The sequence below is a fragment of the Orycteropus afer genome, unplaced genomic scaffold (assembly GCF_000298275.1).
Source record: "Orycteropus afer afer isolate SDZICR_OR568_19922 unplaced genomic scaffold, OryAfe1.0 scaffold00036, whole genome shotgun sequence".
Classification (NCBI taxonomy): domain Eukaryota; kingdom Metazoa; phylum Chordata; class Mammalia; order Tubulidentata; family Orycteropodidae; genus Orycteropus; species Orycteropus afer.
In genome coordinates, this window is record NW_006921623.1 from 3,905,407 (window position 1) to 3,932,816 (window position 27,410).

The window sequence follows — 27,410 nt, forward strand, 5'->3', positions numbered from 1 at the left end:
GCTCCATAGTTTTCAGTGGCTGATTTTTTGGGAAGTGGATCACCAGGCCTTTCTTTCAAGGCACCCCTAGATGAACTTAAACTTCCAGCTTTTTGGTGAGCAGCCAAGCACATTAACATTTGCACCACCCGGGGCTGATCACTTAACCTTAGTCAATAAGCTAATGGCCACCATTCATGGGCCTCTGCATCTGGTAATTTATAAGCCTTGTGAAAGCCATCCAGATTAAAACCCTTAGAGGTAATGCACAAAGAAGATCATAAGTACTTCCCCTGTATATTATTAAAAACAAAACGTTAAACTATAAATGTAAGGAAGTCCAATGGGGAAGTTCTGGATTTTCTCATAATAATTATGTCAATAATAGAGAATATTAGTTATGTTCAACAAATATGTAAAATAATTCTCCCTAATGTATACTAGACCGTAAGCACTCACTCAATTTTCCTCCTGGTAACCCAGTTATCTCTGAGCTAGGTAGGATATTCACATTTCTTGGTAACTTCAGTCTCTGATCAATTTGTGACTGGTCTGAGGCCACACAGCCAGGAGATGGAGGAGCCAAGAATTTAACCCAGGCTGTCTCTCCGAAGTTCTGGGTAGTGTTTATGGCTAACACACTTCGCTGCTAACCAGAAGGTTGGAAGTTCAAGGCCAACCAGAGGTATCTTGGAAGAAAGACTTGGCATTCTAACTGAAAAATCAGCCATTGAGGACCATCTGGAGCACAGTTCTACTGTGAAATCTACAGGAGTCTCCCTGAGTTGGAATCGACTGGGCAGCAACTTGTGGTTATGTTCAGGAGTATGTCAGAAAGTTAGACAGACAGGAGCAGGGACATGTACTGAACATGGAACTCAACTATGGCCAAAGAGCCTGAGCTCCAGTTCTGGCCTGTCACTTGCTCTGTATAGCACACCACATGGCCTCGCTGCTTTCTGCACGAGAAGGCTGATGTTCAGGTGAAGGGAGGAGTATGATCTGGGCTGGTGAGGCCACATCTAGGAACATGGCTGTCCCTGCAGGGTGTACTCTCACCAGCATGTGTGCCCTGGGGAATTGCTGGAAGTGGGACACGGGGAATAGTCAAGGACACTGACTAGTAAAACAGTAATAATAAAGAAATAATAAAAGCAGCTCACATTTATTCAGCAGACACTGGACAACTCATTTAGAACTCACAACCGCCCTATGTGATGGCATCCCTGTTAGAACCAAACCAAATCCACTGCCATCGAGTAAATTTTGACTCAGCAACCCTATGGAACAGAGTGGAACTGCCCCATGGGGTTTCCAAAGCTGTGAGACTGTCTAGTCTTTCTTCTGTAGAACAGCTGATGGGCTCAAACCACCAACCTTTCAATTAGCAGCCATGCACTTAACCACTGCACGGTCAGGGGCTCCTCATCTCTATATTACAGATGAGGAACCTGCGCTCCATGGGACTTGCCCAAGTTTGCACTACTGGCAGCAAAGCCAGGGACCAGCCCAGTCCTGTCCAGCTCCAGGCCAGTTTCACTCTGAGTCCAGAGGGAAGGGCTAGGTCCATCAGGTGGACGTGAGAGAGAAGCAGAGCTTGGCTCCAGGCAAAGAGGTCCCACAACCATGATGATGTAAGAACAGAGTGAGTGCCCTGTCACAAGTGTTCGAGCTGAATGAAAATGACCAGCTGATGGGCTCCTCTAGGCAAGATGGACTCTCAGAACCAAAATGATCTACAGGTTCAGACTCCAATTGCAGAAACCCTCCTGCTTGCTAGGATAGACCTCTTCTCCCGCTCTGGTCTAGCCCTTCAGGCCCAGAGAAGAATCAAGTATCCAGGTATGGATTGCTGTTTACTGTAACTTCCTTCTGGACCAACACACCATGAGAGCAGGACCATGTGTGTCTGATCACTCAGCCTCCAGACTAGTGACACTCATTCATACTTGCTCTTAGTTTTAATGCAGCAAATGCAACTTGACTGAAGAGGAAAGCTACAGGGCCATTTTCCAGAAGTAGATGAGAGTCCCCAGTTCACACACAGTGACCCTCAAGTGCCCTGCACATTTTCACCTCCCAACTCCTCCCTCCCCCATGAGTTCCACTCCAAAGATTTTCAATTCTATTTGCAAGGAGGTGTTTGTGTTACTTGACACCACTATAAAAATAGGTCAATCTGGCCTCTGGGCCCCTGAGTGGGGGCCCTCCCCACTTCTCTGGGATTTTTGCAGGTTGTGGATTGGAACTTGCCAAATTGTTCTTGGAAGAGAGTCAGAAGCAGAGTGCAGGCTGCAGGGAGGGAGGGGTAGCAGTGAAGGGAAGCCAGGCTGAAGCACACCCCAAGGTCACTGGGCACCTCCCTCCTTCCAGCGGGCTGGAGGGGCAGCTGGGCAAAGCCCGGTGGGAGAGCGCTCCAGCTCCATCTGGTTCACCCCACCTTGTCCCTGGCTGTTCTGCCTCCCCCTGGGCCCAATGAGACAGAGAGAGAGGTCAGATGATGCTTGCCTGGGGAGGGGCTTTGGAAATACCTGTCTCCAGGCCACAAGAGGAGGCCTGGTTGTTACTGTGATTCATTGCTGTCACAGTTGAGCTCCAGGGGGGCAGAATCAGCCAGATCAAGCTGACTGGCTGTTGATTTTATGGAGCCAGTCCAGCCCGTGCCTGGTTGCACAACAGTGGGGCACCTGCCAACACAGTGAGGCTGAGCAGATGATGTTGTGACCGGATATCCTGAAAAGCTTGGGTGGTAGAGGCTGGCGGGGTGGGCCCTGCACTGTCCAGACAGTAGGTTCCTGCCTCAGAATCAGGCTTGGAGGTAGCCTTGTGGAGCAGAAGGAGGCTCAGGATATCCCCTTGCATTTTCTTCTTCTCTAGCAAAAGACCCAGCATTCCCGTCAGCAAAACTAAGTCCTTTCTAGCCTTTGATTTCTGGTTATGAACTCTCAAGCAGATCCAGGGCTATGATGTCCCGAGTCCTAGAATAAGCTGGGCCTCTTGCTGGCTCTGTAAACCTGGGAAAGCCACTTAAGCCTCAGCTTCCTCAACGGTAAAATGGGTTCATCCATATCTATACTCTTACCTCATAGGGCGAAAGTGTGGATAGATGGACTGGTACAAAGGACATAAAAATACTTGGAATATTCTATATAAATACATTCTGTAATTAATATTTTTATTACCATCCATTCCCCTGTCTCCTTTTTTCTTTGACAGCAGGGTTCCCCTTCTATCTGTTAGACCTAGGTTGAACTTCCAACTTGTCCACATACCACCTGTGCAACCTTGGGCGAGCCAGCCACCTGCACTGTAAAATGGGTATCACAGAACCTGCCTCACTGAGTTGTTGAGAGGAGCAAGGCAGGTCAGGGAGGCAAGAGCTCTTTGAAACTATCGGGAACCATGAAATGATGGAAGTATTAACAAGCGAGACAATTGCGCACCAAACTCAGCGAAGACACAAAGAGATCATGATTTGAGTCCTCACGGGGGTCAGGGTGGATTCAGCAATCTGTGAAAGAAATGAGCAGAATGATGTCAAAGCCATAGCAGTGGAGTCCAGAGGGCGGTAGAGAAAATGAACAAGCTGTGTGGTATGGGCTAGCCCTGGGAGGTCTTCCTGGAGGTGGTGAGCCTCAGGCTGCTTTTCACATAAGGAGAGATGTGGTTATTGAGAGGAAAGGGATTGCTGCTGGAGAGCAGGCACCTCCGTTCTGGCTCAAGCACAGGTGTGAGTTCTGAGAAAAGTCAAGAATGCATTTCTCTGCAGGGAATTCACTGGGAGAGGGAGGGTCAGGTGGATTTGCCCTTGTCACCAACCATAGAAACAAGAAAGGACGTCCCCATCCCCTGCCTGCTCAGAGGGCAGAAAGGAGCCAGTGACCTTTCTGCTTGGAGTACATTGCCCTTTGGCGGCTCCCAGGACCTGTGTGCCCCACTGCTCAGAGCATCTTGAAACCAACACTTAAGGAATGGACTCTCCAGGGCCACCTCCTCCCAACCCCGCCTTATAAGACCCCAGTGACCCTGGCATCTGCAGCCACAGCACTCATCAGGGTTCAGGTCCTGGGCAGTGCAGATTGGACCTGTGAGCTGGCATCTTCCCTGACAAGTGGCCATACGCACCATGCAGCTGAGGACCAACTTGAGCTGAGAATCAGGGCCTTTTAGAGGCTTCTGGCCTCTGCTTATTACAGCCCCTTTCCAGCTTCAAGCCAACACCAGGAGGAACTGATTTGGCGGCCTGGAGTTCAAGGCCGTGGGTTCTGATGGGCAGCACCCTCAAAGCCCAGGGCTGTTGGCGAGGATGGTGGTTAGGGTCTTTGCTCTTTTGCTTGCCTTGGAGCAACAGGAAGACAGACCTCAGCTGGATTTCCCAGCCCTACGCCTCCCCACCCCACCAACTGACAATGGCCACCTTAGATTGCTGCCCTGAGACTTAAGAGTCAGGGGAAAAGTATAGGCCTCCTTGGGGAGAGGAGAATACTGAGGCATGATGACTGAGGTACTCTGGAGTAGTGCTGGCCATGGCCCAGCTTGTGTAAGCTCTCCATACCTCCCAAAGTTGTCCTTGATCGCTGGTCTTGGGAGAACAAAGACCATGGCTGGATGTCCCTCTTTGCTCTCTAGTCTGGAACAATCAGGCAAAGGGATGGGGGCTGGGATTGTCACCTGCCCTGTTGCCTTTCTTGATGTCTCGCAGTGGGCACCACAATCCCAGAAAAGACCAGAAGAACAAGAACTGGGATAAGATACCAGCATGGAAAAGCTGTACTACCTGGGTTTGTATTTGGGAGAAAAGGAAGGTTGGGGTATGTGGGTAGATGGCAAGCTAGAGAGATCATCCTGGGGACCAGGGAAGGGGAGGGCTCTCAGGGAAGCCTGCTTTAGAGATAATCTTGGTTGAGACTGAGCCAAGGAGAAGAGGATTCAGTGAGTGTCCTTATTCCTGTGAGGCCTCCTTGGGGTAAGTACCCTGAAGCCACCGGCATTTATTAAGACTTCTTTCTCCAAGGGAGTCTCTAGGTGGTATAAACGGCTAACACACCCAGCTTCTAACCAAAAGGTAGGAGGTTAAAGTCCACCCAGAGGTATCTTGGAAGAAAAACCTGATGATTTGCTTCCAAAAAATTAGTCATTGAAAACCCTACGGAGCAGTTTACTCTGACACTGTGGGCTCACAATGAGTTGGAATTAACTCAAAGGCAACTGGTTCTTTGCCAAACACTTTCCCTACAGCATCTCTATTTCTGCAGCAACTCTACAAGGTAGGTGCTAGCATTCCATTTTACAGATGGGAAAAGGACTCCCAGAGATGTTACCTTCCCCAGGGCCACACAGTTCAATTGTGAAGGGTCAGAATCCAAAGGGACTTTGACCGGATGTGGCCCACCCGCAGAGGCCTATAGGGGAGAGGCTCTCTTGCTTCCTTCTGGCAACCTGGACCAGCATGTTGTAGGGGCCAGGGCCCCTCTGGCGGAGAGCAGGGTGTCTCTGAGAGAGGGACTTCTTTTCCCAGTGTTGGCCAGGACCTATTATTACCTTCAGGTAGCTTGGGGAGGATCAGGAAGAAGTCTGAGGAAGGACTTGGATGTGAGTGGGGTGAGAGGGGCAAGACCTCTTCTCTTAATACACGAGCTTCTTCTGGAAGAGGCAAAGGAACAAGTTCCTGGAAACTGCCTCAGGGCTCAGGGAGGAGAGGAACAGGGATAGTGGCAAGAGGAGTAGGGGAAAGGCCCAAGAAAGACTGGTCAAGCTGTCAGCAGGATGTATGTGTGGTGGGGTGCTGATCGCCTCCTGCCTCTCTGTGGGGGGCAAACTCAGTTCAGTTGCCTATTGGAGGGCAGTTGATATCATGGGAAGAGGGTTGAGTTAGGCAAATCTGGATCTTCCTGGACCATTAATGAAATTTTCTACCTCTCTGGGATTCATTCATTCACTTAACAAAATTGAGGATCCACTTTGTGCCAGGCCCTATACCAGGCTGTGGGATTTAGAGTGAGCAAAGTAGATAAAAACTTTAGCTCTCCTGGACTTTATATTCTAGTTGGGAGAGAGACAAGAAACAAGGTAATTAAAATGTATAACTTATTAGATAAGTGCTAAGGAGAAAAAAAATAAAGCTGAACATTTGAATCACTGCAGGGGTGATATGAAAATTTTAGATAGTGAGGTCAAGAAGGGTCTTCTGAGTAGGTCTTTGACGAAATACCTGAGGACAGTATGAGTTTAGTCAGGAAGCTGTGGAGGGAAACTGTATTTAGGACGAAGGAGCAGCCCATGCAAAGGCCCTGAGGCAGGAGCCAATCTACAGGATTAGAGGATCAGCAAGGAGACCAGAGTGACTGGAGCAGAGAGAAGGGGCAGGGAAACAGGAGATGAGATCAGAGAGGTCATAGGGGCCAGATGAAGAAGGGCCTTATAGAGCACAGAAAGAATTTTGGTTTATACTCTGAGCCCTCGGGGGAGCTCTGGTAGCATAGTGCCTAAGGCACTTGACTGCTAATCAGAAGACTGGCGGTTCAAACCCACCAACTGCTCCTCGGAAGGAAGGTTGGGCAATCTACTTCTGTAGTGATACTGCCTCGGAAACCCAAGGAGGGGTCGCTATGAGTTAGATATGACTCGACGGCACACAACAACAACAACTGAGCCCTCGGAGGGTTTTGAGCAGGGAAGTGAACTGTTTGTATAGTGAGGAGGTTGGAAGGGATGACCACGGAGGCCCTTTCCGGTTAGTCAGCCTGTGACTTGGTGTCTCTCTTTTGGTTGGAGATGCCTTCCTTCAGAGCATTACAGTCTGATGTGGGGAATGAGTTTGTGTATGTGTGTGTCTCTGTAGCAGGAGAATTTGGGCTGAGATTTCCACTTTTCTGGGTCATTGACAATAAGTTTGGACTAAACCCACTGCCCAAGAGCTCTGGTGGCATAGTGGATAAGGCATTTGACTTGAACCAGAAGGCCAGCAGTTCAAACCCACAAGCTGCTCAATGGAAGGAAGAGGGGGTGATCTACATCCATAAAGATTTACGGCCTAAAGAACCCAGTGGGGGTCGCTATATGAGTCAGATTCAACTCAGTGACAGTGAGTTTAGTTTTGTTTTTTTTTTTAAATCCACATCCACTGAGTCAATTACAACTCAAAGCGACCCCCATTGGGTTTCCAAGGCTGTAAATCTTTATGGAAGTAGATTGCCTCATCTTCCTCCTGTGGAGCATCTGGTGGGTTTGAACCAGTGACCTTCTGGTTAGCAGCCAAATGTTTGGACTGGGTAACCTTTGAAGTCCCATCTAGCCTTGAGATTTAGGAGCCTCTCCAAGTGTTCAGTTGGGGGAATTTTCCACATGGCAGCATGCCAGCTGCATGTGTAGGACTCCACCCAGGAACACTGTGACAGGCCTGGCCCTGGGCAGGTTTACCCCTGTTTGGCCAGTGGTGAGGAGGAATAAGAAGCCTGAGGTCAAGGCTGCCTGCCCAGCCCCAACCAACCAATCCCTCCTGCATAGCTGATAACTTTTTAGTCTCGATTCATCATTAACTTTCAACCTCTAGGCAGCTCCCCTTGGAGTCATTAGTCCTTCCCTCAGGGCCAGAAGTGTTGATGAGCAGGAACACAGAGAAGTGCATTGTCAGAATGGCCTAGAGTAAGGGCCAGAGGCTGGAGCCAGGACCAGCCCATGTGGATCTCTTGTCTTCTGCATCTGTGTTTCGGTGGACGTGTCTGGTACCCCACAATGAACCTGAGGAAACTGTGTCACAGTGAGCCCCAGAGCTGCTCAATAGCTGAGCCTTGCTCCTGGCCCTATCAGAGGCATCAGAGACCCTGCTGAGCCACGGAGAGATGGGACTGTGTTGTTGGCTCTTGGCTCCCACTGGGGAGAGGCTCCCCATCCTTGCCTTGGGCCTAGAGCAGCACTGCCTTCCGGCTATTCCCCTCTGGTGCCAGCAAGCAGCCAGTGGAGGCTTCATTAGGCTGCCAGTGTCTCCGGCTGGGCTGCTGAGGTGTTGGGGTGGGGTCGGGGGGAGCGGTTCTGACATCATAGCCTGCGATAAATCCCTGGGGGCTGATGGAAGGGCTGCAGAGAGGAAAGACAAGTTATGATGGGAGTGGCCTCTACATCAGCTCCCACTCCCCAGCTATCCCCTATTCTCTGCCTGGTTACCTGAATGACCCAGAGGCTGCAGCTGGCCCCTCAGGCCCCTAGGATTGCGCTGTGGAAAACATCCACGAGGTAGCTTCCAAGGGCCTGCTGTTTTTCTGTCCAGTGTCTGGGGGCTTGTAGCTACAGAACTGGAACCTTAGAGCAGGATATATCAGGGCAAAAGCCCAAGTGAGATCCACCAAAAATCATCGTGCTCACCAGGGGCTGGAGGACAAAGGGTCAGCTGAGTAAAGGCTCAAGGGATCCATTAGTGCCCCGAGTGTTTCCTTCAGCTGCTTCCACTCCAGGTGCCAGGTAGACAATGGGTGCCTTGATACTTGCTGGCTCCAGCCCCATCCAGTGCCCTACTGGCTTTTGGCAACCTTTGCACCCTGGGCTGCCTGGAGGGTTCTGGCTGCGGCATCGAACCACTGAGGGCTGCAGGAACCAGCGTGGAGGCCGGGTTTGCTCTTCTGTGGTTTACTGCTTCCTTCTCCCTCAGAGGACAGGTGGAGGTCAGAGAATCTCCCCCAGCTCTCACGTGGATCCCTTGCCCTAACCTGCCTTGGAGGTGGGCAGGAGGCAAAGGTGCCCTTGCCAGCCCCTCCTCACTGCCTTTTTCTCTTCCTCTCTGTGGGCTCAGCTGAGGTGTGGAGGGAGGGAGTGCCACTCGTACCATCCAGGCTCTGGCAACTGGCATTTCACAGCTCTCTCACCAAAGGACACAGCCAGCACTCCGCCATGGACAGGTGGTACCCAGGTGAGTCCCCCTGGACACTGCCCCTTCCCACCTTCTCAGGCTCCAAGACAGTGTCTACTCCATGGCTTTCCAGGGTACCCACCAGGTCCAAGGAGTTGGGGTGGGGGGCGGAAAGCAGAAACAAGAAAAGCAAGATTTCCAAACAAGAGTATTATAGAATGGCATCTGGGCAGGCTGTGATGTGGGTCCAGGGCAGTTCTAGATCCCTAGAAATAACTAGTCCACAGCCTCCTTATCTATCTGTGTGTCTATCCCTCTATCTTCAAGAACACTGATGCCAGAGTACTGGGTTCAAATCTTGGTTCCCCCACTTCCTAGTTGCCTGACCTCAGACAAGTTACTTAAATTATCTGTGCCTGTTTCTATAAAATGGGGATGACAATAAAACTTTACCTCATAGAGTTGTTGTGGGGTTAAAGGAATTAGTTTTTATAAATGCTTAAAGCAGTGCCTTGCACACAGAGTTCAAAAACAGAGCAGTCACTTTACTTTTCCTATTTCTCCTTTATTCTTCTACCTACCTGGCTATAATGCAGCTATCATCTATCTAACTTTCCACCTATTTCTATACCCCTCATTATTCTAGAAAGGGTCCCTAGTAGCTTACAAAAACAGACAACACACACTAAGATAACAAGACTGTTGTTGTTGATAAGGTGCCATTGAATTGGTTCCTACTCACAGTGACCTTATATGCAACAGAACAAAACACTGCCTCATCTAACACCATCCTTAGAATTGTTGCTGTGTTTGAGCCATTGTTGCAGCCATTGTGTCAAGCCATCTCATTGAAGGTCTTCTTCTTTTTCGCTGACCCTCTACTTTACCAAGCATGATATCCTTCTCCAAGGGCTGGTCCCACCTGGTAACATGTCTAGAGTACATGAGATGAAGTATCACCATCCTTGCTTCTAAGGAACATTCTGGCTGCACTTTTTCTAAGATATATTTGGTTGCTGTTCTGGCAGTCTATAACATATTCAATATTCTTCACTGACACCATAATTCAAAGGCATTAATTCTTGTTCAAGGTAACAAGAGAGTATACAATAAAAGCAGGGTAGGGCGGCATTCTCTCTCTTATGGAGAATAGCAGCAGCTATAGTAGAAAAGTCTTGAGGACCTGGGCTTTCTAGCTGTGGTTTTACTACCAACTGTGTGTTTCAGGCAAGTCCCTCAACCGTCCTGCCCTAAAGTTTTCTTGTTTACCAGGCAACACTCATGACACTGCTCTATCTCTGAGAGTTGTAGGAAACAAATAATCAGCCTCAGTTTCTTTATTTTTCTATAAAATGGAGCTAAAATGGATTGAATGAAATAGTGCATGCAAAGGCTAAGTGATAAACCCTTAAAAACCAAAAAAAAAAAAAAAAAAAGCAAATTCACTGCTGTCAATTCAGAGCCGACTGATAGTGACCACTCTTTGGGTTTCCGAGGCAGTATCACTAGGGAAGTAGATTGCTCAACTGTCCTTCCGAGGAGTGGCTGGTGGGTTTGAACCATCAGCCTTCTGGTTAGCAGTCAAATGCCTTAGGCACTACGCCACCATAGCTCCCTTATGAAGGTTAAAAACCAACAGAAAGACCAAACTCACTGCCATCAAATTGATTCCAACTCATAGCGACCCCCGTTGGGTTTCCAAGGCTGTAAATCTTTACAGAAGTAGATTGCCTCATCATCCTCCTGCAGAGCAGCTGGTGGATTTGAATCACCAACCTTCTGATTAGGAGCCAAATGCCTTACCCACTACACCAGCAGAGCTCCTTACTTACAAAGATTAGCCCCTATGATATTTGTATGAGTCTGTATCACCTAGCTCTGCAAGTAGAAGAAAGCTGAGTGGGTGTCATGGCTCCTGGTCTGCACGGCCAAGACATTTTCTCTTTCATGTCACCCCCATGCCGTTGGCTTTCCTGTCTCCGACAGCTATGTTCAACACAAAGCTAATGCCTATAATTTCTCCAATCAACACACATAGAACAGTAAAAGTAATGACTTTAACTAATATTTCTCAAACACTTTCTGTGAACCAGACCCATGTGAGGCTCCTTCCATGCATTATCCTATTTACTCCTCTCAACAACCCTATGAGATCTGTCCTGTTTTACAAAGAAGAGACTGAGGCATGAAGAGGTTAAATAACTTGACTGAGGCCATATAATTAGCAAGTGGAAGAGCCTAGATGTGAATTCAAGTGCTGATCCCCTGTCACAGCTTGAGGAGGACTTGTAGACTGCATCATTTTTTTTGGACATGTATTATGGCCCTTGGTGGACACTGGCCTTGGCCCTTTTGGCTACTGTTGAGCATTGGCCTTTCCTGGAGGCCAGTTCAATTGATTAGGACTCATTGAAGATTCTGCAGCACCCCGAGCTCCAGGCACCAGAGTCCCTGAGGTGAAGGAGGCCGCAGTGGAGTGGAGACACAGCTAAGGAGACAGGGGAAAGCACCCAACTCTTGAAGTGGGAGGCCTGAGTGGTGACCTCTACTCACTCTTCACTAGCTGTATGACCTTAGGCAAGGCTCCCAACTTCTCCGTGCCTCAGATGCCTTGTCTATAAGATGAGTGAATACTGCAAAGCTCAAACAGTCAGAAGACAGTTACAAAGGTGCTTTATTAACCATAAAAGCAAAGTATTCTTCCAATGATAAGACTTGGTCCCTTCCTTCAGGAGCTTACAACTCCTCGTGGGAACCTGGCGTGGAAACAGCTAGAGAGCTGGGCTGGACAAAGGGCTCAATGGCTATAGAAATGGAGTTCTGAGGGCAGCAGGGAAGGAGCAATTAGTTAGGGATGACTGACACTTTCTGTGTGAGGTGTGAGCTGCTAGAGCTGGCCTGATGGGCAAATAAGATAAGACAGGAGAAGGCATTCCAGGGTGAGCAAAGGCTGGAGGTGTGAGTATGTGTGGTGTGCCATGGGGGTCCGTGAGCAATGTCGTGGAGGGGAGGGGACAAGGCAACTTGGGAACACATCAGGGATGCCTTTAGTTTTCCCCCCACAAGGAGTAACAGTTGCCATAGTAGCATCCACAAGGGTTGGGGCCTCAGATATTGCCTCCCAAAAAAGTTCCCAGGTGGAGTATACTTTGAAAATACTTTGAAACTTCCACTTCCCAGTTCCTACCACCACAGCGTGGCTCCTCCAGCTGGTGGAAGAACCCCACTGCTGGCCTGTTCCTCACCCTTCTCTTTGGAAATTTCCTTTGGGAGGGTTTGGAAATTCAGCTCCTCCCTGCTCTTCCTCGAGCTGCAACAGGAGTCCCTCCGTCTATACCAGGGCTTTTCTTGTGACCAAGGTAAATATTACCTGGCACTGTTAATGTTTAATGCCCCCACCTCATCCCCAGTCACCCCCCCCCCCCCCCCAGACTCTCTCCCTGAAGTACAGGCAGCAGGAGGAGGTTAGCAGAGACAGCTGGAGAGATGGCAGGGTTGGCGACAGACAATGGTGAGTATGTGTGTGTTATGTGTGAAGCTGTGGGTTGCTTCTGCTGGCCCTCTCTCTTCCTGTGGCCTCTCCTCCCTCCTGATATCCCTGTCTTCCAGAGACCCCAACTCTCTAGTGCCAGCCTCCTCTCTAGAAAATTTGCATTTATATAGAGGACTTGGTCTTAAACCCAGAGAAATGTTGCTTGAACAGTAGAACTTCACCAAGCAAAAGCTGGTGGGAGTGAGTGTCCAGTCTCGACTTTGTGGCAGGCCCCTACTCTTGCTCCATGCACAGTGAGTCTGCTGGTCTGTCTGAACTCAGAGCAGGAGGTGGACGAGGCCAGGCAGGAGAGGAGCTGGTCTTTCCGGGCAGTCTTCCTGACTGACTTTGGGGAAAGAGTCCCTGAGTTCAGGGCTTACTCTCAGAAGGCATTGTGTGAGGGACGTGACTAAGGCCTGGAAGCCAACAGAGGCATCTGTTTATTGCAGTGAGTTTTGAGTTGAATCTAGAAAAGGTGAGGGTTTTGGGGGAGGAGGAAGCTCATGAAATGACTCAAGATGAGGTGGTCAGGGAGGGGGTGGTTTCCTGGTGTGGTGAGGGGACTCCCTAGTTAAGTCTAGTCATGGTGCTGACATTTCTCCCCCTATGACCTTGGACAAGGAGATCTGGTGGCGTGGTGCCTCAGGCATTTGACTGCTAACCAGAAGGTTGGTGGTTCAAACTCACTAGCTGCTCTTCAGAAGGAAGATGGGGCAATCTACTTCCATAAAGATATTCCGTCTTGGAAACCCAATGGGGATCATTACGAGTTGGAACTGACTCAGTGTCAGTGGAGTGGATTACCTTGGACAAGACCTGAACCAAATCTGAGAAGGCAACCTTGAAGGGCTCTGTATGGGAGCAGGGTTCTTGGGCCCCTATGGCCTTCCCTGGGCCTCTGGCCTTACTGAGCATTGGTCCCTCAGGTCCCCCAGGACCAAGAACTGATTGCTCCTCATCTGTCCTCTCCTGTCCCAGAGATCAGGTTGCAGGGGACAGCCAGGCTCAACAGGCCCTGAGGCCTCCCACTGAGGGGCAGGGAGTAGAGGGCAGGGGCACAGTTCAGCACAGACTGGGAGCTGCCGACTTGCACATTCCTTGGGCCTCAGGCACTCCTGCCCTGGTGCCTAGAAGGGGCTCAAGTAGGACAGGAAAGAGTGGCAACCCTCAAGTATGATAGAAAAGCTCTGGCCAGGCTGCCCTGCAGCTGCCCAAGGGCAAGGGTACATAGGTGACAGGGCTGGAGGGCAGAGCTGTGACATTTGCTGGCTGCTGAGCAGCTTCCATGCAGGGTGGGAAAAGTCACGGGAAACAGGGGGCAGGGCCTAGGCTTTTGCCTTGAAAAGTCTCCTTCCTATCATCTGAGAGGCAGCATAGCAAAAGGGGTAAGCACCAAATTTCTTAGTCACCCACTGCCTGGGTTTAAATCCCAGGTCTACCCCTTGCCTGCTAACCAGACGGCTGGCGGTTCAAACCCACCAGCCACTCCTCGGAAGGAAGGTTGGGCAATCCTACTTCCATAGTGATACTGCCTCGGAAACCCAAGGAGGGGTCGCTATGAGTCGGGGCCGACTCGACGGCACATAACAACAACAACAACAACAACCCCTTGCTAGCTGTGTAACTATGGATGAATTACTTAACCTTTCTGTCCCCCTGTTTTCTCATGGGTTATATTAGAATAATAATAATAATGCCTCACAGGGTTGTTATGCTGGTCAAATTAGCTATTATTTTATGAATCCCTCAGCCTGGCACATAGTCAAACCCAAAACCAAATGCATCACCATCAAGTCAATTCTGATTTATGGTAATTCACATGACAGAGTAGAATTGCCCCATAGGGTTTCCAAGGCTGTAAATCTTTATAGAACAAATTGCCTCATCTTTCTCCCATGGAGCAGATGATGGGTTTGAACTGCCAACCTTTCTGTTAGCAGCCAAATGCCTTAACCACTGTACCACCAGGGCTCCTGGGATAGTTGGCACTATATTAATGCTTGTTAAAGAAATTTTCTTCCTCTGAGGATGGCAAAATAGGAGTGTGGAAAGAATTTAGAAACCTGGGCTCTACGTTCAGTTCTGCCTCTGATTTCCTTTGGGACTTTGAACAAGTCTCCAAATTGGGCCTCAGTTTCCTCTCTGTTCAATCTGACTTTAAGATTTGATTTGTTCATTTATTTCACAAATATTTGCTAAGCATCTTCTAGTTGATTAGTTACATGGAGAGACTGCTAGTGAGTCTAACGGGAGATGCCTTTCTTGGTCTTGTCTCACTACTGTAAGAAAGAAGAAAGCAGCAACCACCTCTCAGAGTTGCCTGAGATCCCCACAAACAGCGCTGATTCCATTTTGGAAAAGTTGACTGTGTCTAAAGCAGCCTAGGGCAGATGCCACCACATATTAGCAAACCCACTAACGGCACCTTGCCCACTTGGACCCTCAGGGCCGCTGGGAAGGGAAAAACAGGAAATCCTGTTTTCCTTACCCCTCACCCCTCCCTGAAGCTGTCTTCTTTACCTCTTACCCCTCAGGTGGTAGCTCCAAGGGAGAGGTGGACCCATTCTATTATGGTAAGTCTGGGAATCCCCTGCTCCCCACCCTTCCTGATCTCTGCATTCCCTACTCCCAGCCTCATCCAGGCCTGGGTCCCTATTATATCCCCAAAACCTCCCAGTTACCAAGTGGGTTGCAGGGAGGGGGCTGGGAGAGGTGAACCATCCTACCTCTCTTGTCCTCTCCTTCCTGAGACTATGAGACTGTCCGCAACGGGGGCCTGATCTTCGCTGCCCTAGCCTTCGTCGTGGGGCTCATCATCATCCTCAGTAAGCAAGGTGGCCCTCATGGTGACAGAGGGTGTTGGGTGAAGGGCACATCCCTTCTCAAAGCCTCAGGGCACACGGGCTCCCAGGTGGAGGGGGGTGCTCTCTTACCCCCTCCCAGATCCGGGAGGAGGAGTGTGTCCCCTTCTGAATGTGGGGAAGGGGAGAGGCTTCTTGAGATGCCCCTGGGTTCTTAGAAAAACAGGGTGAGGGTCCCTCTTTCTCCTGTGGACCTGAGAGGAGCTGCTGAGACAGGAAGCAAATGGAGGCCATGCAAGCAGGAGGGACCAACCCAATCTGCGGGCTGTCCTAGACTTTAGTTACATCTTAGACCTTGTAATTCTCTCAACTACACTGAGAGACGGCCACTATTTTGCTTTTCTGAGACCACCCTGACAGTATTATCAAAAATAAAAAACAAACTGGTTGCCATGAAGTCAGCTCCCACTCATGACACTCTCACATGTGTCATAGTCAAACCACACTCTGCAGGGTTTTCAATGACTCAATTCCATATGCAGATGGCCAGACTTTTCTTCTGAGGTGACTCTGCGTGGATTCGAACCTCCGATCTTTCAGTTAGCAGCTGAATGCATTAACTGTTTGTATCACCCAGGAACAAAAGCTGCAGCAACTTGCCAATAGTTGTTCTGTAGCCAATAAGAAGCAGGACCAAGTTCATCTGAACTCAGGTCTGTCTGTCTCCTGATGGCTAGAAAGCAAAGATGTCTAGGAGTCAAAGGCCTTGGTCCTACTGTTAATTTGCTGTGGACCCCTGAACCCCTGGGCCTCAGCTTGCACACCTATTAAATATGGTTAGGAACAGCATCTAAAGATGTGGCAGACAAGAAAGCATTTTAAAAAGGATTTAGTGTACACATGGAATGGTCTGGAGGAGAGAAGGGTCCTTAGATATCCTCCAGCCCTAGCAGATACACCAAACCAAAACCAAACCCCCTGCCATCGAGTAGAGTCCAACTCTTAGTGACCTCCATATGGTTTCTAAGGCTATAAATCTTTACAGAAGTAAATTGCCTCTTCCTCCCACTGAGCAGCTGGTGGGTTTGAACCACTGACCTTCTGATTAGCAGCCAAATGCCTTATCCACTGTGCCACCAGAGGTCCTTCAGCAGACACACAGCAGATGCTTAATCAATGCCTGTTGACTTATTTTGGTGCATCCAGAAGAAAAATACACAGAAACACAAACCGGTGAGAAGAAAGCAGGTTATACAGCAAACATGGAGTCCCTGGGTGGTACAAACGGCTGATGTATGCGGCTGCTACCCTAAAGGTCGGAGGCGTCAGTCCCCCTGGAGGCACCTCAGAAGAAAGGCTTGACAATCTGCTTCTGAAAAACCAGCCATGAAAGCTTTATGGAGCACAGTTCTCCTCTACTCTGACACATGTGGGGTCGCCTGAGTTGGAACTGACTCAACGATAACTGGTTTTGGTTGCAAACACACTGCTTTGTCCTGAAATTCTAACACATCAAAGTCAACGTCTCAAACACTTTGATCTGCACGTCTGACTGGTCTCACTGACTGGGCCGTAAGCTCCTTGAGGGCAATGCAGTGCCATGTCTGAGCACACTGGTGTGGAGGCAATGGGGCTGAGCAGAAATCTAGTACTTACTGCCACTCTTCCCAGGATCCTCACCAAGTGCCTGTTGAGCAACTGCTATGTGCCAGGCCCTGTGCTGGGGCATCATGGTGGCCTAGCAGGCTTGACTGCTACTCTCAATGTGCTCAGGCCACTTTGGACCCACAAGGAAGAGGAACTCAGCAGATGTTTGTTGACTGACTGACTTAGGCTTTTAAATGCTTATGGTCCTGTCCTATGTGAAGAGACATGCAGTCAAATATGGCCTCCAATCAGGCACTGTGGTAGTACCATCAGGAGGGAGGGAGGCGAGGTGAAAAGACCTGAGTCCTCTCAGGTAGAGGCCTCCTGGGAAGAGAGACTAGATGAAAACTCACTAACCTCCTTCTCTCTCTTCAAGGCAAGAGATTCCGCTGTGGAGGCCAACAGAAGCGGCGGTGAGTGCCTGCCCAGGGAACCTGAGGTGGGCGGGTACAGGTCCAGGAGTTTCATCTCTGAGGCCTGTGAGGAGGGGTCCCCAGCCCCAAGGACCCCTAGACTTACCACCCCCCTGATCTCTAACCTGGCTTTTTCCTCCCCCACCCCAGGCAAGGCAGTGAAGATGAGCTTTAACACAGGTGAGTTTGGGAGGGGTGGGGAGGGGTGCTATGGAGGAACAAGTATTTGTATGAAAGCAGCTTGATTGGGACGGGCCCAGAAGGATTTCAGGGTCACCCATCCACCAGCAAGGCCATCTACCACCCATCAAGTGCTTTTCAATGATTGCCAAGTGCCTGGCATGGAGTGTGTGATAAAGGGGGGGGGCAGAGCACCCCTAGAGAGGTAAGAAGGACAAGGAATGCAACCAAAGTCCCTACCTCTGCCCCCACTCTCAGCCCAAATCCTGCATTTGTCTTTTCAGGGCCAGCTGTGTCCACCCCTGGCATCAGGGATGGCTGGGAAGCCAAGGATGCTCCCACTCTGCAGGAAGTCTCCCTTGGGCCATGGCCTTTCAGCCTTGCCACACAGCCAGGCCCTGGGACTGGTACCAGGCTCCATGTGAAGAGAGATGCCCAGCCACCCTCATGCTAATAAAAAAGCCGGCCTCAGGGAGGGCTCTCTTCCTTCTAGAACTGCTATGGCCCACGTCTCCTGGTTGGTGTACATACACAGTCCATGACTTTTGTTTTCCAGTGAATTCCCCAGGCACATTTGCCTATTAAAGCAAGTCCACTATCGACATCTGTGGGTCTCTCCTCACCCCCTGAATTGACAAGAGCCCTGGGGACAGAGGACTTGGTTCTGGGGAGTCTGAAGGGTGTTGCAACAGGTTCCAAGCTATTGAGTGCTGCTGTGGCATTTGCCACAGCAACTGGGTGCTGCTGGTGGAAGTTACCCGCATGGGAGTGGCTGCCGAGTGGCAGACGTAGCTGTTTCTGCCGCCATTTCCCCAAATGCACCACTGCAGATGGGAGGTGTGTGTGTGGGCGGGGGGAATTGGAGGGGATCAGGGAGCTAATGTTGAAAATCAGATCTGCTGGAACCAGCCTTCTCCCTCCCACTCCAGACCCGGAAGTTAGCTCCTTTTTCAATCTAGGTGCCTGAGGACCCCAGCTGGGCCCACTCCCATCACCTAGCTGGGGCGGAGTGGACTGTGAGGGTGAGGCGATTGTTGTAGCTTCGTGCGGCCGCCAGTCCGTTCAGACAGGGACCTCCCAGTGCAATCTCAACCCAGATGGTATTAGACAGCCACTCCCTCCGGCACCCTACTTCCTACGTTGGTGGCCAGGGCCCTTGCAATGTCCTCCCCCACGGACAGTTTCTGCTCTCAGGAAGGAGCCTCTCTTCTCTCCCTCTTTTCCCTACCGAGGCCTCCAAGGAGACTGGACGGGATGGCGGGATTACGGCGCCACCTAGTGTCTAGTTTTCCAACTTGGCTCTGTTACAAGCAGTTGAGGGATGGGGAGGGAGGAATTGGCAGAGCAATCAAGGGCTGCAGCAAGTGACTAGAGTTTAAAATGAGCACAGCGTGTGGGGAGGCAGTGTAGAGGGTGTGTGTGGGGGTTGTGGGGACAGAGGCAGGTGAGCCACCGTTCTGCTTGAGAATTTTCCTTTATCTTTCTGCCGATTGCTTACAGAATCATGTAAAGTTTGAGTGGGAAAGGTCCTTAGAGAGCAAAATTGACAATACTCACTTTACAGTGGACTCCCTGGGTGGTGCAAATGATTAATGTGCTTGGCTGCTAATCTGAAGGTTGGAGGTTCAAATCCACCCAAAGGTACCTCAGAAGAAAAGCCTGGTGATCTACTTCCAAAAATTAAGCCATTGAAAACTATGGAGCACTGTCTTACTGTGACACGAGTCAGGGTCATGGTGACAACCACTGGAATAATAACATTTTACAGAAAGGGCAACTGAGCACCAAGAAAGGAAGTGAATTGTCCATCTAGCCTGTATCAAAGCCAGACCTTCCAGCTTCCACACCAGGGCTGGTCACCTCTCGGTGCAGCAGCTTACCCTTTCCTACCCTCCTTGAGCCTTCCTGGAGCCATCCTCTGAGCTATGCCCCTAATGTATGCCCCAAAGCACACATTGGCATCCAGGGTGGGACAGGGGAAGGTGTCAACTCCACATACCTGCCTGTGAAAAAAAGGGAAGGCCTGGGGTTGGGGAAGTAGCTTCAGAGATCAGAAGTCATGTTGAGGAAAGCCTGGCTACTTGCAACTCAGCACCCTTTGTGACATGCTGTTCTGAGGGTGGGATCCTCATGACAAAATGTGGCAGGCCAACCCCCTAAAAAGAATTCACACACCTGAGGCTGTCTGTGAAGGTGGAAGAAATGAAGAGGAATGGGGCAGCCCAGTCAAGAGGGCTCTCACCAGAGTTTTGAATATAGCTGCAAGGCAAACCAGAAGGGGGATATTCCAGTTGACTGGTTCAAACCCACCAGCCACTCCTCAAAAGGAAGATTGGGCAATCTACTTCCATAGACATACTGCCTCAGAAACCCAAGGAGGGGTCACTATGAGTTGGGATTGACTTGATGGCAGTGAGTTTGGTTTTTTTTTTTTTTTTCTTGGTGGGTCACTGGAGCAGTAAGAGCAGTGGAGAGGAGTCATGCTTCTAGAATATTCTATTCTTAGAGGCCACCAGCATGCCACACTCAGAGGGGACTTCCAGCTGCTCTGGAGAGAAATGGTCCTGGATAAGTCAGTTCCCCTCTCTGCTCTTCGGTTCACTCCTCAGTGAAAGGTGAGGCTTCACCAGGTTACCGACTCTGGAGAGCCTGGGATGCTTTTTAAGCAGCTCAGGATCCCCTCCAGACCTGTTGACGTCTTGGTGTGATGCTTAACAAGCTCTCTGGTGATGCTAGAGAGCACCCAGAATTGAGACCCACCGATGGAGGTGACATTCTGAGGTCGGTGACCTGCTCCCTGACCCAGACCCTTGTTAATGCTTTCCCTTCTTTATCCAGGAAAACCAAATGAACTGGGACTTACTTCACTTTCACTTCACTTTGGGACTTTCTGCAATTCAGACTTGTTTTGAGTCACAAAGAATGACCAAGTCTAGGAAGTGATCGAAAGAACCTCTCTTAATCCCATGGCGGTAAGAAAGCAGCTTCAGAGAGGTGGTTGCAATTCCCTTACAACCACCAGGGGGAGTATGTGGTTTACACTGAATCTCCTTCAAAAGCGCATTTTCAATGGAGCCTTTCCCTGGGGCCAAGGCCTTAGCCTCTGTGGTGTGTGTGTGTGTGGGGGGGGGGCAATGTGGTGGGGGAGGTCTCCTGAATTGTCTCTATCCTGGCCTGGTTTTCAGGAAAAGGCTTGAGCTCTTCTTATTCCAAGTTTCTTCTTTTTACTACTCTCCTCACCGGGGATTGTATAAATGCAGAGCCTGTGGCATTTCTATACCCCTTCACTCTTGCCTTTGCTCTGCAAGATTTCTTCAAGCACCTGCAGTCTGCCCCACCTTGGCTTGCACTCCCCAAACAGGTGAGGAAGAAATTAATGACTTTCAATTTGATCTGATACTAAAGGGCCTCAACAGGTGGCAACATCCTGGATAGTAATGTTGTTGTTGTTGTTATGTGCCGTCGAGTCGGCCCCGACTCATAGCAACCCCTCCTTGGGTTTCTGAGGTGGTATCACTAGGAGTAGCTGGTGGGTTTGAACCTCCAGCCTTCTGGTTAGTAGTCAAATACCTCAGGCATTACACCACCAGAGCTCATAATAGTAATAACAACTGACACTTACATAGCCCTTACCTTAAGCCAGACAGGCTTCCAATTGCTTTTTAACATACTAACTCATTTAATCTTTATGAAAACCCTTTGAAGTTGGTGCTAGTATCATCTCCATTTTACAGGTGAGGAACTGAGAGGTTAAGTTAATTGCCCAAACTCACCCAACAAGTAAGTGACTGAGCAGAGATCCAGATCCAGGCACTCTGGCCCTAGAGCAGTGGCTTTCACTCTTGGAATTACCTGTTGTTGTTGTTGTTTGCCATAGAGTCGGCCCCGACTCATAGCGACCGCTCCTTGGGTTTCCGAAGCAGTATCACTACGGAAGTAGGATTGCCCAACCTTCCTTCCGAGGAGTGGCTGGTGGGTTTGAACCGCCAGCCTTCTGGTGAGCAGTCAAGTGCCTTAGGCACTATGCTACCAGAGCTCCTTTGGAATTACCTGGGAGCTTTAAAAATATACGGTTGCCTGGTCTCACCCCCAAGATTCAGATTTAATTGGTTTGGGATGTGGTCTGGCTGGATAAGAACCGCTACACTAGACTACCACCATCCGTCTGCCTGTTAGTCATCCTGTGGTGGCTTGAGTGGGGCTATGATGCTGGAAGCTATGGCACCATTATTTCCAATACCAGCAGGGGCAACCATGGTAGACAGGTTTCAGTGGAGCTTCTGGGCTAAGATAAACTACAAAGAAAACCCTGGCGATCTACTTCCAAAAATCAGCCAATGAAAACAAAAACCCCATGGATCACAGCAGGATATTGTCTGATACAGTGCTGGAAGATGAGTCCGCTGAGTTGGAAGGCACTCAAAATACACAGGGGCTGCAACAGTGGACTAAAGTATGCCTATCAACGGGAATATGGCGCAGGACTGGGTAATGTTTCCTTCTGTTGTACATGGGCTCGCCGCATATCTGAGCCAACTCTGCAGCAACTAATAACGAGCACTAGACCAGAGCTTCTGATTTTGATGTGCATACGAATCACCTGGGGCTGCCGTTAAAATGCAGAGCCTGATTCAGTGGCTCTGGGGTGAGGCCTAGGATTCTGCATTTCTAACAAGCTCCCCATGCTGCTGGTCCAGGGACCACACTTTGAGTGGCAAGGGTCTAGAATCTATCACATAATCACCATGGTAACCTGCCTCTTTAAAATAGCAAAACATATTCTGTTTATTATGCACCAGTGCTGTTCCAAGCTCTCTACGTGTTTTAAACCATCCAACACACATGGGGTCACTGTGACTTGGAGTCAACTGTAATTGGTACCTGACCAAAGTCAAGAGCAATCACACAAGTGGAACCAGGGAAAACAAGGCAGAGAATGGGACAGGGACAAGAGATGAGGAGAAGGGACAGAGGCTAGCCAGAGGTGGATTCCCAGCTTCTCCCTGCTCCCTGACAGGCCCTGCTTCAGGAAACAGAAGAAGATAGGGGCCGGGGAGGCCAAGGGTTAATCATGTCCACCGCTGTGAGGGAATCATGAGGCAGATGACAACTCCATGCAAGGCTGGCTAGTGGCCTTGTCATGAGCATGGCGCACATTGTGGAAGAAGTACTAAAGGGGCCAAGCTCCTCATACTTATCCGGGGGACATTCAGTTGTCAGTGCTTGAACTTCCTCTCCAGTCCACAGCAAGGTCTCTCCCCTTGGAAAAGAAGATAAAGGGGAGAGTTGGCCCAGGCACAGAAAGTGCTGTAGTGAGTCTTCTCCCCTTCAGTAGAAGGCAGGGTGTGACCTCCTGGTCAGAGCCAAGCCCCCCGCCCTGCCCTTCCCAGTCTACATACACATCACCCTTGAGCATATAGTAGGGGTTATATGAGCATATGAGTAGTGGGGCTACCTGCCTACAAAAGGTGTCAGAGGCTTGGTGATGAAGGTTCCTGATCAGAAAGTTGAGGCTGTGACTGCTGCCTCTCCCTCTTACAAAAACCCTCACCAAACTCACTCACAATGAGCAACCTTCATTGGGTTTCCAAGGCTGTATCTTTACCGAACCAGACTGATCCATCTTTCTCCCATGGAGCTGCTGGCAGGTTCGAACCACCAACCATTTGGTTACTAGCCAAATGCCTTAACCCCTACACCACCAAAACTCTTAAGAGATTTAAAAAGAAAAGAAAAGCCATCACCATTGAGTCAATTCCAGCTTATAACAACCCTACAGAACAGGATAGAACTGCTTTATAAGATTTCCAAGGCTGCAGTCTTTACAGAAGCTAGATGTCACTGCTTTCTCCCCCAGAGCATCTGATAGGTTCAAATCACCAACATTTCAGTTAGCAGCCAAGCACTTAACCACTGCACCATCAGGGCTCCTTCTTAAGAGAATATAAGAACCAAAATGTGACCCCATTCACCCTTCCCCCTCTTGTTATAACAAACTCCTATTCACGCTTCAAAACCCAGTTAAAATGCCATTTGGGTTATCTTCTTGGGCCCCCAAGACAGGTGCTCAGTTGGCAACAAGTTCCCACCACGTTGTACACCCCCAAGTATAGTACTTGCCCCACTCTGGGGTCTTCAGCCCTCACTCCTTCCAAGAGGCAGAGACCACACCTCCTCTGCACAGTTTTCCCAGAGCCCACAGGGCCTCAAAGCCTCCCACCCCATGGTATGAGTTCACCCATGTCATGATTGGGACTCAGAGGGGCAGAACTGCTGACTGGAAGCATTTTGTGGTGGGAGGGGAAGGAGGCTGGTTGCCTGAGCAGCCCTTTCCACCCCACTTGTACAGATTCTGTCTGAATTGATCAGACATTGGTGTTTATTTTTAAAATCTCCCCAGGTAAATTAGGGCATACTCAGAGTTGAAAGTCACTGGCCTTGTAGGTGGGTCATGGCCAGGTGTGGGTGAGGCTCAGGCAGGCAGAGAACACATGGGTGCAGATTCAGAGGGCCTATGTGCAAACTTCCCCTTCTTCACCATCTGGGAGGAGGATGGGCAGCCTCCCTAGACAGAGCGCTTTCAGGGGGACCAAAGGTCAATGCTGGCCTTGGACACTGAGTCTGTACCTGCCCAAGCTGGCTGTGCCTTACATTCCTGGTCAGGGAGCAGGAACATTGGTGGTGAGGTATCACCTAATCTCCCCCATCCCATGCTCAGAGCAGAAGGTGTTAAGTAAGTTCCCTCAGCAGAGGTGGATCAAAGGCATGGCAAGTTTGGCAGGTATGGCACACGCCCTGGGTGCCATTGGTGGGGGAGGGCAGTGAGCAGTTTCTATTCACCATTGAAGTTTCTATCTCGAGCTGTGAGAGATCATTCAGCAAGTTAAACCTAATTGCCACGGGTGCTATTTTCCTGTCCACAGGCCCTCCTCCTCCTTGGTGGTGGCAGAGCTGCTGCTGAGGAGATGAATGGCCTGCCACTGATCCATGCCCAGGCAGCTGCGCTCTGAACCACAGTTTAGCAGGACCTCTGGGCTGGGCTGCCTGCTCCTCACCGGTGCCTGCTCTTCAGTGGCCGCCTGACAAATGCCTGGCCAGGAGAGATCAGCAGCAAATGCCATGGCCCGTGGCTCCATCGGCATGGCCAGAAAAATGCTTCACACCCCGATCTCAGAGCCAGGGCCATAGCACCTGGACCAGGAGGTGGGCATTGGGAAGACAGCACGTGAGAGGTGTCCCAGGCTTGGAGGGGCCCCAGTGCTCAGACTCGGTGACCTCCACCCAGGCTCTGCCAGCAGAGCCGGCCTCCCAGACTGGCGACACTCTGGTGTTTGCAGTTGAGTGAGGATTGGGGAGGTAACCCCAGTCCTTTGGTGCTTTGTACCTTTGTGCCTAGGATTTTAACCTGTCATTGCAGGGGTGAGGATGTGGCAATAGATCAAGGTGACAGGTCTCCCCCTGGGTGTGAGATCAACCTTCGCCCATGGGTGGAGGTTCCCCAAGCCCTGATTTAACAGATTTATTTGGGGGGACTTGGCTACTTACTCTGACCCTGAGTGACCTCCCTTAGCCCCGTCTCCCCCTCCCTCCACCTCAGGAGTCCTTCAGTTGCTTTGCAACTGCTGTTTGTCTCTAGATCCAGGGGCAGATGGCCCTAATATGCAAGGTACAAGGTACACATGGGTTCACTGTGCTTACTTACTTATCTGTAGTGAACAGTTTCACATGGGTTTCACTTATCTTTGTATTCTATCCCTGTCAGCCCAAGATGGCTATCAGGGTCTATAAATTTGGAAAGAGGCTTTGATTCTGTAGGAAGTGCTGTGGGGTTGGGAGAGAGACAGATGCCAGCCATACCTAGCAGAATCCTTGCTATGTGAAGATATGTGAAATTGCTCACTACAAAATAGTTAGTAAGCGCAAGCAAGACCATGCTTACCTTGCTTATAGGGTAATCTGACGCTGTCTAGATCTCTAAACCTGGTTCCCTTTCAAGAAGTTCTCTAAGGACTTCTTTGGTGTCATCAAGAATTCCCCAGGTGAGCATGGGGCAGGAGGGAGAAAGAAGGGAGGGGCGTCTCCTCCCCAGGACATCTGTTCCAGCTCAGCACATACCAGTCCCAGCTTGGTAGCACAGAAGCCAACGGAACAGGTGGAGAACTGGGCTGCACTGCTGGCTTTGCCCTCTCCTGCTTTTTGTGACCTTGGGAGAGTCCTCGTCTGTCTCTGGATTTAACTTTGGGACAAAACAAACATGAGACAAAAATTCCAAGCTTTGACTTAAGATTTAAGAGAGTTCTGAAGAAGGGAAGTGTAGTTAATTCCCTTGTTTCTGACCCTGGGAGAGCTGTCCTTGGAGGCAAGCTGGGCACACACACACACCACACAAATACACCTCGCTTCCTCCTAATAGTGAAAACGGAGGTACCCAGGCAAGTGAGGAAGGCAGACACAAAGACACACTTGACAAAGCAAAGGAGATGAGACTGGCTTGGCCCCGAGCCAGGACCATGTTGCATTCTCTTGTAGTCTTTGTCTCCTGAAAGGCCTATCAATCAGTAACAGAGCGCCAGCCAAGCCCAGCCTACACGGGAACCAAGTGTCCTCTGCTCTGAGGTAAATAATATTTCATGTCTCAGGCCCGGGGAACATATGTTCTCAATGCAGGTAAAACAAACAAACAAAAAACCCCATTAAGGCATGGCCTCTGACACTGCTATAATAGGATGAGGGTGGTGAGGGGCCAGGCTGGACCTTCCTGACCGTCCCTCCTATCATCCCTGTGCCAGGCTGGGGTCAGTGCCTGCTCTGCCAGGGGACACTGTACCCACTGATTACTGCACTTGCCTCCTTGGATTCTAACAGTTCCTCTGTCTGTCTGTCCCACAGTCTACAGCTACATGAGGGCAGGGCTTGAATTGGATTGTTCACCCACCAGTTCCCAGTGTCCAGACTTCTTCTGGCTCAGTAACTCTTTGTAGAATGAACACATGGCTGGCTGACTAGAGGAACCAATGAATGAAGAATGGTTACCAACAAGTAACTGGGCCCACTGCCTACCTCGCTTCCTGAGGGACAAGGAGAGTTGTTGGGAGGCTGGAGCCTGGGCAGGGGCCTGGGGTTGTGGTCAGTGTGCATACACACTTCAGGGGAGTTGTCTGACACCTGGCCCAATGACAGCCATCATTTCTTCCTTGGCATCATATTTTTGGACTCAGCACACCAGGACTTGAACCCCAGCTTGGCCAATATGAACTGTGTGATTGTGAATTATGAACTCATCCTCAGTTTCCCCAAATGGAGAAACAAATTCTTATTTGTGAGGATTGGGAAATAGTAATCATATGCTTGGGATGGGTTCTTGCTTCTGACCAGTCCTCAGGGAATGGGAGCTGTTAGGGTTATCATCTCTAGCACTTGGTGGCATTGTCTTTTCCCGGATCCCTCCAAGCATCTCAGCCCCTTTCCTTTGACTTATTGGTTGAGAAAGATTTTGTCTCAGGATAGTGTTCAGGGAGGGCAAAATGACAGAAGTCCCTTGGGTCCACCCTCAGGCAGACAGGCAGTCCACGCTGGGAGAGGCTGGTGCAACCACAGGGCACCAGCACCAGGCCCTCCTCATCTTTGGGGAGGCCCCACTTCCTGCAGCATCTGCCAGCCTGGCTGTGGGCTCCCCATTTCCATGAGACTGGGGGGAGTGGACTATGGCTACTGTGCTGGGACCAGGGAGGTTTAGTGAGAAAATTTCTCAATTATAGGTTTCACCTACGTGCAGAAGCATAAGGGAGCAGGGATGGGCATGTGAGGACCCAAAAGGGCCTGGGAGGGGTGTGTATGTAGGAGGGGTGGGTGTGTGAGTGTGTATGTGCACTATTATATGTGAGGCAGTGTGTCTGAGTGTGTGTGAGAATGAGTGTGTGTGAGTGTGTGTACGACTATGTGCTTGTGTGAGTGTGTGTGTGTATTGTCAGTAATGTAGAATAGGGGAGGAGCAGGACAAACCAGCAAGCAGGGAG

At 50.0% G+C, this 27,410-nt stretch overlaps 1 protein-coding gene across 1 annotated transcript in view; it reads left to right on the top strand.

Annotated features, from left to right (window-relative positions):
* The first annotated feature begins 8,862 nt into the window (after nt 1-8,862).
* DSCAML1 (DS cell adhesion molecule like 1) overlaps nt 8,863-27,410 on the top strand; it is a 518,667-nt gene continuing 500,119 nt past the window's right edge. Inside the window, exons 1-4 of the mRNA XM_042780350.1 lie at nt 8,863-8,881; nt 14,888-14,926; nt 15,104-15,178; nt 17,365-17,394. Coding sequence (XP_042636284.1) covers nt 8,863-8,881; nt 14,888-14,926; nt 15,104-15,178; nt 17,365-17,394 — 163 coding nt within the window. The remainder of the gene's footprint in view (nt 8,882-14,887; nt 14,927-15,103; nt 15,179-17,364; nt 17,395-27,410) is intronic.